Below are 17,231 nucleotides of genomic sequence, written 5' to 3' on the forward strand. Positions count from 1 at the left end.
GATAATGAAATCAGTCTTCACAATTACTTTGATACATTGTAAGTTATTGACTCAAATTTAAGCATAATAATAAGTTGTTTTGTGTGTTGAACAGCAGATGGCGCTGATTACATATATACCGACACCGAGGTTCCCTACATGTTGACTGGCAGGCTCCGTCTTCAAGTTACTTAAACTCAGCTTCTATTCATTTGAGGTTATGTGACACTAAGACTGCCGTAAAGTGCTGTAAAATACAGTCTGTCCAGATGTTCCACGTGTGCCTCATCAATAGGTTTCTGCATACGTTCACTTTATTTCATTAACAGATTTAAAATAGAAATAACCAGATGTCTGGGATAATATCATCCCATCGTACTTACATCAGGAATCTGGAGCTGATGCGATGAACGTTCAGTTACCAGCTCTGCGTTCATTGTACCGTAAAGTTTATTTTTAGTTGTAAAACTTGTGGTGCTCGTGTATTAACAGAAAACGGTAGGGTTAGTCACGTGGATGCGTGTGGGCGTGCCCAGGGTGCCTGGCCACCTGTCAGTCAGCGGTCAGGGTTCCCGCCCCACGGACGGTGGCTGTTGCTCATTTTCCACTTAATTCAAAGTCAAGTGCAGTTTAAACCGAGCGGAGCCGAGCCACCGAGGAACTAGTGGAACCGAACCAGTGTCGAATTTGAAGGAGCCGGTGACGTCCTGTCAGAAGGAGATAAACGTGCCATGTTTTTCTAACGTTAGTGGGCTCGTTGGATGAAACACCTGCAGGTAACGTCCAGACTCTTAATGACTGCGCCGAAAGAACTGCGGTTCCGACAGTTCGACATTAACGGACGTCCGTCAGTGATGGACCTCCGTTGAAGTCCGAATATGTAATGACGTTGACTCGAACAGAACCTGTAAAGCGAACCGGAGCAACACGATCTGCCCTTCGGCTCAGAACGTAGACCTGCGGAGAACCCGACCGGACTGCGTCGGGAAAAAGGAGATTCTAGCTGCTCTCTGGTGGTTTCGAACAATATCACGATATTCCTAAAGTAATCCCAGTGACAGAGCCGTTATGTTGATTCGGCCGCCGGTACCGGGCCACTAACTGCTCTGATGGCATCTCTAACGTTTCCTAACGTTACGTCGCGACGGGCGAAACCGAGCGACGTGAACTAAAGCCAAGTTTTCTGCATCACTTCTTTAAAAGCGACGTGAGTCCGCGGCGGAAACGTTCAATCCAGCTTCAAGAACAAGTTTTCCTAAATATGAGCAGTTGTTAACGGCCTATGGCTCATTTGCCTGCAGTTGGCTTATGACTGTAATTAAAATATTAATCGTGAAATACAACAGAATCAGCTGTGGCCCGGTACCGGGCGGCTGTTCCCGGTTGCCAGGGGTGACGAGGCGGCTTCCTATTGTTCTCGGCCCAGTTCCCGTTATCTTCGCCTTCAGCTGTCGTTCTTCACACGGCGGCTCCAATGTGGACCTTTTTTTTTAGCATCATGTTGGGGTGATAGAAGCGGGTTCTGAGGAGTAGATAGATAACGTTCTCCACCCAGACCTGGCTGCTGGATCAGTCCTGAGGATTAGTTTCTCATTTTTGCAGCTGAACAGAACCTTTGATCCATTTAAATGATGGATGCCCCTGTGGCCCTGGTTCTGTTGTGTTTTTATTGTATGTAGAGGTCAGTTCTCATCAGGTCCAGGAAACACTCTGTCTTGTTTAATTACTCCGTTTTTCTGTAGCTTTGTCCCCTGTAACCGTTTCCTGTTGGAGTCCGATAGCAGAGGATTAAAGTCCACAGCTGGTCCTGTTGTGGTCCTGAGGGGCCACATACTATTTCTAGATGTTTCTCAGGCTCTCTGCTCTGCAGTAACCCCCGAAGAACAAGCAAAACAAGTCTGCTCAATATCCAGACTTAAAAATGTTTGGTCCAGAAACAAGTTTTGTCCGGTGGTTGTACTGTACAAATGCAGCACAGTGGAAATAATAACATTAGTTCCAGGAGGCTCTGCAGCTGTAACTGTTTGGCTGGTGGAGCAGGTTCTGTGCAGATGTGGATGCAGCTGTTACTGACGGTGTGACCGTGTTCGTCGGTGCAGTACCAGTAGCGCCTCCGTCTCCGTGTCACTGGGCGTCTCCTGGGAGCCCTGTTGTTTGTACGTGACACTGGTCACCGTGGCGACGGGGTGATGTAACCGTACCTGCCAGGTGTTTCTGTGATCTTTGGAAGAAGGCGGCGTGGGATTGAAACTGGAGCCCACGCGGACTCCAGTTTCAGACTGAAACTCAATAGACTTTATTTACTTTTTAGCGACTTTGCTTTAGTTCACTGGTTCATCCTGTAACTACCACGTTGACCTATCTGGTCTGATTCTGTGACTGTTGGTATTTACTGCTACTTGCTGTGATGAGGCTCAGCAGGTGGTAGCTGTCAGCTGGAGCACAGCTCCAACTCCACCTCCAACCACTCATCAATTAGTGGCTTAGGCAGCAGAACAAGCTGCTGCAGCAAATCCTGGACCTGCACAGACCCGGATCCTCTGTAATCTGTGCCACATGAACCAGAGCTTGTCAGACGCTGTGGAGTCAGGGCAGGTTTGTCCTGAAGGACCTCTGGACCGTTCCACAGGTAGGCTCTGTGTTAGCAGTGTGGGTCACAGTCCGTCTGCTGTTCTCTGGACCTTATCTGGCTTCAATCCTGGAAGAGCTAAAGGCTGTGATTGAGGTTTATTATTGAGAATCTGCTGATATTGAATCTGATTTGTTTGTGAAGTCTGGGCCCCTGCTGCAGAAGCTCTGGCTGCAGGAGGTGTCCAGCTGGAGGTTCTGGAGCCTTACGCCGTGTGAGACCTGTCTCCTGCGTCACAGACATAAACCTGTGAATGTGTGGCGTCGGATGCTTGTTTCATATCCGCTCCAGTAACGGCGCGGTGCCAGAGTCTGGATCTCATGTATGCCGCTGAAGACCGGGCCGCAGGTCTCAGTCCTGTCCTCTGCGTGAACAGATGAAGCTAATTCAGCAGACTGTGACTTCAGCACTTGCAGCATTACACTGGATTATGCCTGCACTGTAACGTGCTGCTTGTTGGACCGTTTGTGATCAGCTCAGATGGTGAACATGTGCTGCAGGATTAAAGTCAATACTATGGATTAATCACAGCCAGAGGTGATGAAAGTCAGTCAGTAATCTGGACGAATCAAACCCACAACAGTTATATGCAGCGGTGATGTTACAGATAATAAACCGGTATGAAGTAGAGACGCTGGACCAGCTGATCTGAAACATCTCGGGTGAACAGTCAAAGCAAAACGGAGCCGCACACCGACGTGTGCTGATGATTCCTTCCTCAGTTCATCAGGATGTAGGTTACACTGAGACAAATGAGAACCTGTCCCAGCAGAACCGCTTGGCCTCGATCAGGCTACAGAATCAATCCACTCGTCTCATTGCTCATTATCTGTGACCCGGAGCAGAGCACCAGTACCAAGTGATCTGTAGTGAAGCGTGGTGATGGGCATTACTCGTTCTTACTGGAAAAGACTCACAATAAAACTGTCCTTGAGTGGATTTCACACATGAGCACTTTGTTTGTGGTTGGTTTGTTGATAAGTCTTCTAGAGTTTCTTGAAACAATGTCGAATCGTTGGCTTCTGGTCTAATGATGGGACATATTCCACGTACTTGTACTGGTCAGATTATCAGGAACCTCTGATCCTGGTGTGTGTTGCACTGGTTGCCTCCCAGTACCTGGATGCTGGGATTAGCTCCAATGCAAAGCTTCTTGCTAATCTTCTTTCCGTTCCTCTGTGGACAGAGACTCTGCTGCAGTGCTGCAGTTAATCTGAGCGTGATGTGAATAAATGTGATCTGCACGTCTGCTGCTCATACATACTGTAGCTGGTAGCACGCCGCTGACCTCCAGCCTGAGCCCAGCTCAGTAGCCACAGGTGACACCAGCTTACAGACAGCTGGATCAGAGGTTCTGGCTTTGTGTGATGCTGCAGTTGTGACTGATTAACTTTTTAAACAGCAGTTAGACTTTAATGGTTAGTTTGGACTAAAGGAATTTGATCATCTGTCCCGTTGACCTTCTGGTCTTTAAGGTCCAGTGGTTCTGTTGGGTACATGCAGGGTCCATCAGCCACATTAGCACCACCTGGTTTAAGCAAAAGCCTACATGTAATGTAGCAGGTGTTTTGTGTCAATCTGAGGCCTTTCCTGGTCCAGGACCCTCGGTGCCACCCACCATGTCATAATGATGACAGCAGTAAAGCTGCTAGTCTGTCATCTCAAGATTTACACAAGGACAGTAGAAGAGTTAACTGCGTCCCACCTCCTAAATAGCAGCAGATCTGGAGTCAGTGTTAGCTCACTGCAGATGGCGAGCTCTGGTTGCTATGGGAACGTCTCTGCGCGTATTAACAGTCAAACCTTCATGGGCCCAGGCTGGTGGTTGGTTCCAGGAACTGTAAAAGGTTTTGTGTAAACTGCTGCTGTTGTGCTCTGTTCACCATTTCTGTGACCTTTGACCTCCAAAAACAGGCCAGTGTGCTGCTATGAGCGTCATGTTGTTACTGAAAGCAGCGAGCACTCAATATATGAGGTTCCTGCCTTCATCTTTGCTGCTGGAGCTCTGGGACGAGTCAGTGATTTGATCACACTGATGATCTAATTGTGCAGCTTCACGTTGTCTCCAGATAAAGCAGGAAGTAGAGAACTGTGACGCCTCAGACTAACCTTTGACCTCTGCAGTGTTCATGTTTGAATAGAGCTGTGTGTCCTGGGGCTCAGCCAACTGTACAGTGATAAGCGTGGTGTCCTGCATCTGTTGGTGGGCTGATAACTCTCCGCCAGAGCATCACGCACGTTTCTCATTGTGAGGGGTCAGTGGGAGGAAGCTCCAGCGTTTTTATCGCTGACCCAATGAGCCCAGTCCTGATGATTCATCTGTGTTATTGTTCCCTCCTGGAGGCAAACGGATGAGTTAGCTGACACCTCCAGGTTTACTTAGTGTGTGTACTAGATGCAGATAAGACTGTTTGACATGCAACCAGCTGTCTTTAGGAATCAGGGTCAGATAATGGGACAGAAAATGTGTCACAGCTCATTTCAGGATCCTGTGTCAGATCAATAAAACTGATTGAATTCTGTATTGACGTGGTTTGTTAGGAATGAATGTGTGAGTACCTCCATGTGACGGATCCAATAACCAGGAAGAGAGAGCAAACAGCAATGCTAGGCTCTGTCTAAACCTGAGGCACTTTAATGGGATTATGATGTCTTGGGCTAACACAGGTCTTTCCTGGCTCTGTGGTCAGCAGCTCCAGACTGGTGGACGTCACATTTAGAAGCTGATAGTCATCGGTCCCTGAATGTGGCCTCTCCGGTCTCCCAGCGCTGTCGTGTTGTAGTTATGGACACTGAATCTGGGAAAAGTAATCACAGACCTTGCAGCAGCGCGAACAGAGTTTGCTCGTATTCTTTTTCAGCCTGGGATGTGTCAGTCTCTCTCTGCTCACATGAAGCTGTAACAATGAAAGTTAACTCTGAGCTGCAGCTGCAGTTAAGAGATGTTCTAAACACTGGGTAATAATGTGAAACTGACCATCACATTTGTGTGTTTGTTTTCAGTCGACTGACCTCTGCAAAGCAGAATGAATGGATACGAAGCTCCGGCTCTGGCCTCCGGGATCTTTGGCTCGTACAACTCCCACATCAAGTCAGTTCACACACAGACTTCTAAGGAGACACCAGCTGATGAGCCACAAACATTATTGTGTAATTCCTGAAAGTAGATGTTTAGATGAAGCTAAGTGAAGGTTGACTCAGGTTATGATTCCCTGAACACATCACAGCAGGTTGTGCTAAATGAGACTGAGGCCGTTTGTTACATTGCTCATGTCGTCATCATCAGTCACAGAATGTGTGACTGAGACCGGAGCTGTAGGCTCACAGTTCGAGGACACCTGCTGGTCTGAGATCAGCTCTTAGTAAGCTATGAAATAATGGTAGAACTTAAGAACAACAGAGCATGATGTGGGCACTAGAAAACAGTAGTGTTTGTTTTGAACTCCTTTGAAACACCTTTGCTCTAGTCACTAGTCTGTAACTGACTTCATAAAATTGAGGTTAATTTGATGTGGACCTCCCTCTGTGCGTCTCTCCCCCAGTGGCCACGGCTCTCATTCTCCTGAGCCTCCTAAAAATAAAGCCAAGTCTGGTGCCAAAGCTCTTTATGGTGAGTAGCTGCTTCACTTCCACCGTTCATGTCTGCTGTTGGTTCAGTGTGATGTCATCGTCTGGGTCCCAGTGTTCATGTGTCGGTCCTCACATGTCCTGTGTCTCCTGTGTCCAAAAACAGGATCTGATGACATTTATTTCCTCCGCTCCTCATCCAAACACGCAAAGAAAAGTCAAAGTGAGCTGAGTGTGTTCAACAGCCTTGGTCTCGTTTCTGCACTTGGCTGTAAACAGCACAGTTATAGCCACATTATCATGATGCCTCAGGGCTCAAACCATTAAAAAGAGCAGCTTCAGCTAAACACGACAGTCGTCCAGCCGCAGCGAGCCACTGCAGGAACGGGACCAACGCCTGGGCTGATGCTGAAGCATTCACTGTCTTCATGTACGTGGTCCCAGATCAGCCATGAAGCGGATCTGGGACTGTTTTCAGGCAGATGTTTTGACCTTTGCACCAAGCACATAAGAGAGAGGAGCCGCTGATTTACTGAGCGACAGACCAGCAACGGGTTCTGAGCTTCATTCTCCAGCAGATTGTTGTGTTCACTCGTTCTACTGTTGTGTGCAGAATCAAGTAACCGTGCAATTTGATCACGTAGGTCACTTTAATGTTTACTCGGACAAATGGAGCCACAGCTTCAGTAAGTAGACTGAACCTTTACCTGCAGTCCCGTGTCCCTGGTTCAAACCATCTGCCCACTGACGTCCTGCTTCTAAAGGCCCAACTGAATGACTGTTATCCTGCAGCTGCATTGACTCCAAAAACAGAAATCAATTTAAGATCAGTGTTTGAGCTGCAGCTTTGTCATTTCAGCTGGGCTTTGGAATGTTATAGAGTCTGTTCCTTCACTTTCTTTATCCCTGACTGCTGTTTGTATTCAGTTCAGTCCATCCAGGAAACAGCACCATCAAGTCTGGTTAAAAAGTGTAAAGGGATGATTTTAATCAAACAATGTTTAGCACATAATTTAACATAAGTTCCTGGAAAGACTGAATGAATTAATCTCTTATTTTACATGAAAAGGTTTTAATGGCTTTTCTCTTGTGATAGAACAAAGAAAACATTACACAAAAACCAGCATCAACAGCCTGACGGACACGTCACAGTACCACGTGGAGGTGAGCTCCCAGAACAGAGATCAGGACCCTGGTCAGAACCCTCCCAGTGGGTTCAGTTTACTGCTGATGACGGTTTAGGTTCTGAACAAATGAACGTACTGCCAGAAAAGCATGTTATAAACAAACTGTGCTGTTGTTTCCTGAACAGCATCTCACCACGTTTGTGTTGGACCGTAAGGACGGGTTGATCACCGTGGACGATGGCATCAGGCGCCTGCGTCTGCTGGATGCTAAAGGGAAGGTGTGGACTCAGGAGATGCTGCTGCAGGTGGAGGAGAAAAGTGTCACCCTCATCGATCAGGAGACCAAAGTGAGCCGAACACAAACTCCCTCAGCTTTTCTCCAGGCCGTGAGTTCATCTGACGTGGCCGCCTTGTTTTTTTCAGAACGACTTGGAGAACTTCCCCATCGGGATCATTCAGCACTGTCAGGCAGTGATGAATGCCTGCAACTATGACTCCATCCTAGCTCTGGTGTGTAAGGAGTCGGGTCAGACCAAACCGGACCTCCACCTCTTCCAGTGTGACCACATCAAGGTAAACACTAGGAGTATGATGGAGCCCAGTGGAGCAGCTTCCATCCTTATCTGTCCTTATGTGTTAATAAAGCCTGATGCTTTGGTGATGCCTGTTGTGTTTGCCATCAGGCGAGTCTGATTCACGCAGACATAGAAAGTGCCATGATTGATGCCAAAGGAGGCAAAGTGAAGAAAAGACCAGAGGCGCTGAAGTAAGAACTAACATCTTTTGACAGCTTCATGCTTGTTGCAGCTGATCGGTCTGCCCGTCTGCCTGCCTGACTGCCCCGCCAACCCGTCTGCCCATCCGCCTGCCTGCCTGTCTACCCATCCGTCTGCACATCTGTCTGCCTGCCTGCCTGCCTGCCTCTCTGCCTGACTGCCTACCCATCTGTTTCTGCCCACCCGCCCGTCTGTGTCTGCCTGCCTTTCTGCCCACCTGCCTTAATGCCCACCTGTCTTCCTGCCCGCTTATCTGTCTGTCCGTTTGCCTGTCTGTCTGTCTGCCTGCCTTTCCATCTGCCTGCCTGCTGCTTTGCCCGCCCATCTACCTGTCTGCCTGCCTTACTGTCCGTGTTCCTGCCCGCCTGGCCCTCTGCCCACCTGTCTTCCTCTCTGCAGGATGATCCTGAAGAGTGATGGGGCCATCCCTCCTCCCCCTGCCGCTCCTGCCCCCGAGCCCCCAGCACCGTCAGGTCAGGTGGACGTGAAGAGCCGGGTGGCTGCCTGGTCGGCCTGGACCAACGAACAGCAGGACTGTGAGTGAAACATAATGATCCACCCATGTTACCTGAAACCTAATATTTGTCTGACCTGAATAACATGCTGACGTCTGAGTCGACCTCTTCCCCCAGAGTTTAGAATAAAAGTCTCTGAAAGCTTCTGTCACATGATCTGCTCAACAAACCAGTCAGAGTGTAAACATTAACCCACAATTCACTGAATCCAGAACCATAGCTCCTTGTCTCAACATTTCAGGTTCACATTTGGTTATTGGCAGGTTTATTAGATGAACGATGTGAACAGAGGAACATGTCAGGAGGCAACATGATTTGAAATAATAATGAACGCTGAGAACTAGAATCACTGGCCAACGGATCAAACAGAGGACACATTGGTTCTAGTTCACAGATCTGAAGACGTTAATGTTATTGTGCGTCAGCAGATGAGAAGCAGGGACTGACGTCGGAAGAGGAGGGGCCTGTGGAGATGACAGCAGCCAGAGTGGATCGAGACGTGGTGAGTGTGCCCCGTCTTCAGAGCCAGTGGCCTCAGGTCCTACAGGAGGTCACTGGCCCAGATGTTTCACAAGAAAGGATCTGACCCAGAGCCTGTGTTCCTGAATGCAGAACCAAGACCAATCAAACACATCTCACAGTGAACAACTAAGTTCAGTTTCTGGATCAACTAGAGGATTTTTCCAGAACATTTTTTATGTATTTTGTCAGACTCCAACAATTAGATCTTGTCCCTGACTGGGCTCAGGACCTATAAGTTAGAACTTTAGGGCTGTGTTATGTTGAATGTGTTGTTGTGGAGCAGTTTACTGACCTGAGAGCAGCTGCAGCCTAAAACCCAACAGTTTTAATCTGAAATTTGCTTCAATCCTTCAGCAGCGTGGGAAGCTGCTGGCACCGTGTTGCTTCAGTTTAATCATTAGTCAGTAAATCAGTCCTGAGTAAATGTCAGAGAGGACAAGCTGTAGGTGAAATGCTCAGACCTTCACATGTTTGTTCACGTGTTTTATTCCTGTAGCAAATCCTGAACCACATCCTGGACGACATTGAGTTTTTTGTCACCAAACTTCAGAAGGCTGCAGAAGCTTTTAACGAGCTCTCCAAAAGGAAGAAGACCAAGAAGGGCAAGAAGAAAGGGCCGGGAGGTGAGGACTGGGTCTGTGGAACCCACCTGCCTCCTTGTGGCAGCTCCCCTTAAATGAGTGCATGCGCTGTGCTTCCTTTCCACCAGAGGGCGTCCTGACGCTGCGCTCCAAACCTCCCGGGGAGGAGGACTTTGTGGACTGTCTGCAGAAGTTCAAACACGCCTTCAACCAGCTGGTAGAAAGAACGGATGCTCATGCTCACACCAATAAACATGTGATTCGCCTGTGTCACAGTTTTGCTCTGGTCTGCAGGGCAAACTGAAGGACCTCATCCAGAACCCCAGCGCCGTGGATCTGGTTCACTTCCTTTTCTCTCCACTCCGGATGGTCAGTGACTCGCAGAGTTATATGCTGGTTCAGGTGCTGACACAAGCTCTGACGCGGACTCTTTGCTGCAGGTGATCCAGGCGTCGGGCAGCGTAGACCTGGCCCGCAGCGTTGTGGTTCCTCTGCTGAGCAGGGAGGCCATCGACTTCCTCCACGCCTCAGGGACGGCTGAGGAGAGACACCTGTGGGTGACTCTGGGGGACGGCTGGACCAAGTGCAGGTGAGATGTGCAGCAGCAGCAGCAGGTGGTGGATGTGGCTTCACGTGGCTAAAGGCTGCTGTCGGACTCGTCCAGGTTGGAGTGGCCCAAGGACCACTACTTTCCTCCCTGTGTCCTGAGGTTCCGTGATGGCTGGGAGCCGCCTGCGTTGGCGGCGCCAACCCTGAGTCGGGACCAGGAGCTGACCCAGCTGGCTGAGACCCTGGCCCATGCTGACATTCAGAGACAAGAGGAGTTAAAGGTCAGACTGGCCTCCAACACCCGTACATGGTTATGAATGAAAGAGTGATGACGGTGTTTCTTTGCAGATCTTCCCTCCGGCTGATGGGTACGCTCTCACCAACACCGACTACAAACGCATGCAGATCCTGGATCAGGACTCGGCCGTGGCAGCATTTAAACAGGCCGTCAGCTGCCGTGTAGACCGGTAACTAAGCCCTGAAGAACTGGTCCCAGCTGGAATCTGTGTTTACATCACCGATTAATTGATGCATGTGTCTTTTTTTAACTGAAGTCTTTTTCATCTTTTTCTGTTTGTCTCGTTGTGGTAATGGTGTAAAACTAAGGAGACTTTCTCTGGTGTTTCTCCTTTAGCTGATTTCTGATCTGCATTTAATTAAACACTTAAACTTTCTTCTTTGTAATCAAATTCCAAGTTGGGACATTTCTCCATGGCTGAAGTTCATCCTGTTATTATTGAGCCAAGTCAAGCTTAGCTTATTAGTTAATCATTAGAATTCTTGAATTATTTTCATGGATGTAGGAACATTAATATCTCAACCCCACCATTCCAAAGCTCATTTCCTCCATCTTACCTAATGTCTTTTAAATTGGATTGTGATGTTTCAGAAGCTTTGATGTCGACGGCAGAGGCCAAACTAAACTGTTTGCCAAATCTAAATATGACTTTGTGGCGAGAAACAACACAGAGCTGTCAGTTGTCAAAGACGAAGTGGTGGAGGTAGGTTCTGTACGGTACTGGTTCTGTTTGAGTGTAATCACCATAAGTTTTTCACTCCCCTCAGCAGTCAGTCAAAGTCTTCTTGTAAACAACACATGGCTTGTATCTATGGTAGTAGGACCGGCCCGTGTCTCCAGGTTCTGATCAATGTGATGAACACTCGTCTGTCAGGTGCTCGACGACAGGAAGCAGTGGTGGAAGGTCAGGAACGGTTCTGGGGCATCCGGCTACGTGCCCAACAACATCCTGGACAGCACCAAAGCCGTGGACATCACAGGCCGAGGAGAGCCCATCTACAGCCACACTATCCAGGTCAGAACCGGTCCAGTGGTCACTGCATTACGTCAGGGATGAACAGAATGTAGTGTTATTATAAATGACCGCGTCTCTAGGAACCAAATGTTCCAAAACAAAATGATGCTTTTAAGTTAAGAATGACTCTGTACTCCGCAGTAGTACCTCTGCCACTACTGCAGACATGTACCACCGTGTACTTTTAAACAGGAGCTGATCACCAATAAGTAAACGTCTTCACGTCTCTGTGTCTCACTGTCTCATTGCCGCTGTCTCATTGTTCTAATGTTAAAGCTCATGATGCCAAAGCGGGAGTTTGAGTTGTTTAAGGTAGGACCATGGTTGCGTGTTCATTAGCTGCACGTTGTTTGCTGTGGATCTTAAAGGAACAGTGTGGTGTTGTGTGAATGTGGACAGAGCAGAACAGAACCTCTGATGGTTCTTGACCCAGATGTCAGTCTGCTGCTGTGTGGAGTGATAGACTGAGACCCAGCAGATGATTGCGCCTCTGTAGTGTAGGTTTCCCTCAGTGAATCTGTTCACGTGAACAGGAACTCATCCTCCATCTCATCATGTTTCATTCTATGTTGGCAGCAACTACTTGGAGAGTTGAATGAGGTAAACACAGACACAAATGTCACATTTGGACAGTGTTCAGTCTTTGGACAGTTTTCATCATAACCTCATTAGAAGTCTGTGAGAATCATAAGCCAGCACTGGCCGTTTGATTCATTCATGGACACAATGAAAACTGTCCAAATCCTTGTGTCCAGTTCTGTCCTCACCACCCGTCCCCTTCTGTGTCCTAGAAGCAGACCACCAGGACCGACTACGTGCCCAGTAAACCTGTGGTAACGCAGATGCCTCCAGCCCCGACGCCGCCTCCGGGCCCCACCGGACTCCCCACGCCGCCGCTGCCTCCTCCTGCTGCAGAACCTGCCAAAGCCTGTCAACCTGTCAGCCGCCAAAACAGCACCACGTCCAGCGACAACGGCAGTCAGAGGCCGGCAGTAGTCAACCGTGAGTCCCGCAGGAGGGAAAGCGTGCTCGTCTGTGTGCCGCTCCATTTCATGGCCGCTCTTCATGTGTGCAGGCAGGAAATCAAACATGGAGGAGGTTCAGGATGAGCTGATGCACAGACTGACTCTGGGCCGCAGCGCCCAGAAGAAGCTCCCAGCTCCTCCTCGCAGCAACAGCAGCCTGCTGTCCATCAGCATCACCTACGATTCGGCCCCTGATGAGGTCAAAGCCTGGCTGGAGGCCAAGGGCTTCAGCCCCGTGTGAGTCTGCGTGTGCTCCCGTCTAACAGTACAGTTACAGTGGGACTGTAGTTTAGAGCTGTCTCTACCAGCTTTAACGTGAAGACTTCCCGTTTCCTGTGTGCAGCACCATCACCAGCCTCGGCGTGCTGACTGGAGCTCAGCTCTTTTCCCTCAACAAGGAGGAGCTGAAGACGGTTTGTCCAGATGACGGCGCTCGAGTCTACAGCCAGGTGACGGTGCAGAAGGCGGCGCTCGAGGTGGGTGCTCACGTCCTCGCTGGAAATATTCCTCAGTGTGTGTGAAGCTGTGTTCAGGTGTTGGTTCCTGGTATGTTGTCGCATGGTCAGAGGAGCTCAGATCTATAAAGATATTACAGAAGCTTATTAATGAAGAACACACTGAAAGCAGCTGCTTCCTCTCAATGAGGGTCCAGAGGGATTGAGGCGTCTCTTTAGGTTTTACTGCTCCATTTTCCTTTGCTGTCACGTTTTGTAGTTTGTGTAGAACTTGAATGTAAATATGTAACTGTAAACGTAGAACAAGAGAGCGTCGGCAGGTCAGTTTTATCTGTGATGAATACACTGTTAAACATCAACACATTCTCTTATCCGTTTATTTCTGCACAGGACCTGATGTCCAGTGTCTGAACGAATGCTCCAACTAACCACCTAATGTAATTATGCATTTAGTGACTTTAACCCTAAAACACGGATGACCTGCAACTACACTTCCTCTGATAAGAGCCAGTTGACCTGATGACGTGCTAGATAGCCGTGTTAGCTGCTTTAGCGTGTGCTCTGGACACTCTGGAGGTCTGTTTAGTGAAGCCTTTATCACCCAACTCTGGCAAGGTCTGGTGTGTGGTGTGTGTCTCCACCTGCAGGTCTTCTTCTGACGCTCCTTTGATCTTCTGTTACCACGTTCGTTAAGGTATGAAGGTAAAACCAGTGTTCACTGCTTCCTTCTGGTGGTCAGATTCAATGGAGCCACTTTAAGACATCTCATTATTACCCAGATCCTGAGGACTCTGTTGTGACCAAGAGAACGTGGCTCATATTTGAACTAAACTTTATTGCCTGACTTGAGCAGGTTAACCACTGACTTGATCTTCTTTGCTTGACCCTTGCTGGTTTTGACTGAATAATTACTTCTATTCATTTTTTTTATATTTCTAATAATATCTTTGCAAGTTTGTGACCTTTAACGTTGGCCTTGTTGGTCAGTAGGTTGCCGTGGTGACCAGCAGTATTCTGAATCTGGCCGTCAGAAGGAGCCTTGGGTTTTGTTCGTAGCAGTAACTAAGGTAGCGCCGGTATTTGTCCCCCTGCTGTGGCTGTGTAGTGTGAGGCAACAACTCCTAACAACTCCATGAATTAACCAGATCCTCTTGACCTTTGACCTTTACCTGTCTGCAGCCCCCCATCCCCCCACATAGAGCGCAGCATGTACACCGATCTGTGGCTGGAATGAAACCTTAACGAACAGTGTTGGCTTACTTTTGAGGACCTTTTTGCAAATCTCCATATCAATATTTTATTTCTTCTAAAAAACAATTTCTTAACATTATGAAAAACTGGAACCGTGGTTGTACAAATCTGACTTCTCCTCCATCATAAAGCATCTTTTTGTGTGCAGCTGGTTCCACAAAGATGAGAGCTGACATCTAAAAAAGCTAAAAACGTGAAAGTTAACATGAACTAATGCTAAGACAAATTTCTTTTTCTCCATAAATGGGACTTATAATTGCATTAAAGAAATGGTTCCAGGTGTTTGTCTACATCCAGGTTTTAAGTTGTGATGCATTTTCTCATTCATTCAGTCCAGGAAGGACGTTTTGTTTGTTGTGTGCGCGAATCCAGTCCAGCAGATCTTTTACCCAGCATGCCTCCTGATTCACACTGCAGGTTTTCATGCTCGTGCTCTTTCCAGCTTGCAGCAGCAGTCACCGCAGGCTTCCTGAGGTTTGTTAAGGCCCCTGGCTGAGTTTGCATGGAGTTAAGGAAAGTGAAGTAGAGCTGATCTCTAATTATCTGTTATTCGCTTCTTACATCACCCCCTTGCTTTCAAATGGCTCAGGTGTTTTCAGTCAGACGGGACAAAGCATCTTGGCGATAAAGATTCAATCAACTGATCAAGTCCAGCCTCACTGACTGAACACACCTGATCCTGTTCCAGTCAGAAGACCAGGGTTGGACACACCTGGCCTCTGTAATGAGAGCTGGTGGTAATGAAGCTAAGGAAGAAGCCCAGACACACGTGATCCAGGACTAAACCCATGAGCAGAGCCAGCGCCTCCAGGTCGTGACCGACCAGAGGATCAGTAGATTGTTGTCGGCTTCAGAGGCAGAAAGAGATGAAGGCGAGACTCTCAGGAGGCTGTCATGACCCACATGTCCCTGTGCTGTTTGGTGGGGAACCAGAGAGGAACACGGGTTGGAGTAAAGCAGCTGTAATAGACCCACTGCCGTGCTGCTTCATGACTTGTCTTCAGGAAAACTGCTTTTACTTTATTATGTCTCCGTTCAATATGAAGCAAACACATCATTCAGCACCAGTAATTAGTGCTAGTATGAATTAGTTAGTGATTTGAAGTTATCTATCTAAGCGGTTGTGGGGCTGTTGAAGGTCATGCAGAGGCCTGAGAGTCTCCCAGTCTGTGCTGGTTCAGCGTCCCGTTCTAACCTCCGTTTATGTCCTTCTCTCTGCAGAAGAGTTCAGGCTCTGAGCTGCAGGAGATCATGAGGCGGCGGCAGGAGAAACTGGCAGCCAGCACCTGTGACTCAGGGGTGGAGTCTTTTGATGAGGGCAGCACCCACTGAGTTCCATGTGGCTTCCCCTGTGCTTCTCTCTTCGCTGTCTTTGCTTTCCCCGCTGTTTCCTCGCACTCAGGCGGCGGCCGACCGGGCCCAGTTCGTGGAGATCATGCGGCGCAGGCAGGAACTCCTCAGCTCGTCCCCATAACCATAACTACAAGCGGCACCGAGCATTCTGCCACGATTGCCTGACGTTCGCCTGAACACTTTGGGACTGGGTGTTACTCTGTGACATTGTCTTTGTAGATGTGAAGAAAAGCTGCTCAGTAGCTCGTGCTCCAAAGCCTCTCAGTATTAGAGCAGCTGCTAGTTCCGGTGCAGTCTGTGCTCATGTCTGGAAACCCCTGCAGCACACACCACAACATCTAAAGTCAGATTCCAGCTGTGATCCGTTGTTTTCCTTGGTGAGCGAAGGCAGTTGTGGTCCAGATGACACTTCAAACCTGAAGCGCCTCAGCTGCTGTATGAAAACCCTGAATAACATGAATAGACTCGTAACGTTCTGTGGATGTTCTGTAGCACTTTGATGCTGTCACGCTGCCATGAACCCTTTCAGAACCCGCAAACCGGGCCATTGTACAGATACATAAGGTGAACGTCCACAATGTTATTGTAGAAAAAAATTAAGGAAGGTAATTTATAATAAATGTAAATGTCAGCTTTGGCCAAGAGATTAATCTAATCTTATCAGGATGTAACATTTTTATTCATGGATGCACACAAATGTTATGTTTATACATATTTCAACATCGTGCTCAGAGTTGGACTGAAACCATCGGATTTATTCTGGCTCATTGGAACCGAGTGATGACTGTGGAGCTGTGTTCTGACCCAAACCTGTTCCAGTACAGCTTTATTCAACCACAACAACCTGTCAGTGCATCTGCTCCCACCTCCTCCTGGTTTGCTGTAACAGTCGTCTGGTCCTGGAAGGCCTTCTAAGGGATGAACGGTGGCAGCAGCTGATTGAGGAACATGAATGTAATGTGAGCTTTAGCGCTTCAGGCCGCGTGTTAGTTCGTGCTGGACACGAACTCAACCAATCAATGAAGAAAAGGCTGAAACACTCACAAACCGGATCAAAGGCCTGCTCTGTCCTACGTGGGAAACCTGCCACTGACCCAGGATCTGGTTTTGCCACTAATAAACTGTTTCTCAGTTGATTCCAATCATTTAAAGATGAGCCTGAAGCTGATTAGTCTGTGATCACAGTAATGTTACTGTAAGTAGGTAGTGAACTATACACGAGTAGAAGCCAATTAAAGAAATGTTAGACATTTACTGTCTGCACGCATTTATACATGTGAAGAGTTCATGGTGCCTTCTCCATATAAACTGCTTTTTCTGCAATAAAACATTTACATTATTACATTGAGTGATGTCTTCATTTTCCTCCTGACGTGGATGACGTCAGAGGCTGGTTAGCGTGTTTCACTTTTATGGGTTGAGGCCAGGGTAAAATAAAACTGATTTTAATTCGAATTCATTATAAACTAGCATCATAACGTTCCTCCAGCTTCATTGGAGCATCATCGTCCTCCATTCCGGCGGGAACAGCAGTTCGGCTAATATTGGACCTTGTAGGTGAATCAAAGGTGGGTAAGTTTCCATAACTT

The 17,231-nt window shown here is 48.0% G+C and overlaps 1 protein-coding gene across 14 annotated transcripts; it reads left to right on the top strand.

Annotated features, from left to right (window-relative positions):
- The first annotated feature begins 478 nt into the window (after nt 1-478).
- On the top strand, nt 479-16,984 carry eps8a (epidermal growth factor receptor pathway substrate 8a). Of its 14 annotated transcripts, XM_055511437.1 has the most exons (25): nt 479-755; nt 5,612-5,699; nt 6,151-6,218; nt 6,342-6,398; nt 7,272-7,339; nt 7,488-7,649; nt 7,726-7,875; nt 7,986-8,068; nt 8,478-8,614; nt 9,022-9,095; nt 9,612-9,738; nt 9,825-9,913; nt 9,991-10,065; nt 10,137-10,285; nt 10,361-10,526; nt 10,594-10,712; nt 11,135-11,246; nt 11,418-11,558; nt 11,835-11,870; nt 12,135-12,158; nt 12,350-12,560; nt 12,634-12,820; nt 12,927-13,059; nt 13,686-13,732; nt 15,511-16,984. In XM_055511437.1, exons 2-24 carry the CDS (start codon nt 5,635-5,637, stop codon nt 13,695-13,697), a joined length of 2,445 nt encoding a protein of 814 aa, XP_055367412.1. In that variant the 5' UTR covers nt 479-755; nt 5,612-5,634; the 3' UTR covers nt 13,698-13,732; nt 15,511-16,984. The 14 variants fall into 14 exon arrangements, with proteins under 14 accessions (XP_055367412.1, XP_055367409.1, XP_055367403.1 ...); XM_055511434.1 differs by lacking the exons at nt 13,686-13,732; nt 15,511-16,984 and adding an exon at nt 13,429-13,677; XM_055511428.1 differs by lacking the exon at nt 13,686-13,732 and having other exon boundaries at nt 482-755.
- Nucleotides 16,985-17,231: the final 247 nt, after the last annotated feature.

This window comes from Betta splendens, chromosome 9, assembly GCF_900634795.4.
Source record: "Betta splendens chromosome 9, fBetSpl5.4, whole genome shotgun sequence".
Taxonomy (NCBI): Eukaryota; Metazoa; Chordata; class Actinopteri; order Anabantiformes; family Osphronemidae; genus Betta; species Betta splendens.

Bases quoted from the DNA above. Each gene is read 5' to 3' on its own strand.
- eps8a (XM_055511428.1), top strand. From the start codon at position 5,635: ATGAATGGATACGAAGCTCCGGCTCTGGCCTCCGGGATCTTTGGCTCG. The intron at 6,219-6,341 runs GTGAGTAGCTGC...GTCCAAAAACAG, and splicing joins TGGTGCCAAAGCTCTTTATG to GATCTGATGACATTTATTTC. The intron at 6,399-7,271 runs GTGAGCTGAGTG...CTCTTGTGATAG, and splicing joins ACACGCAAAGAAAAGTCAAA to AACAAAGAAAACATTACACA.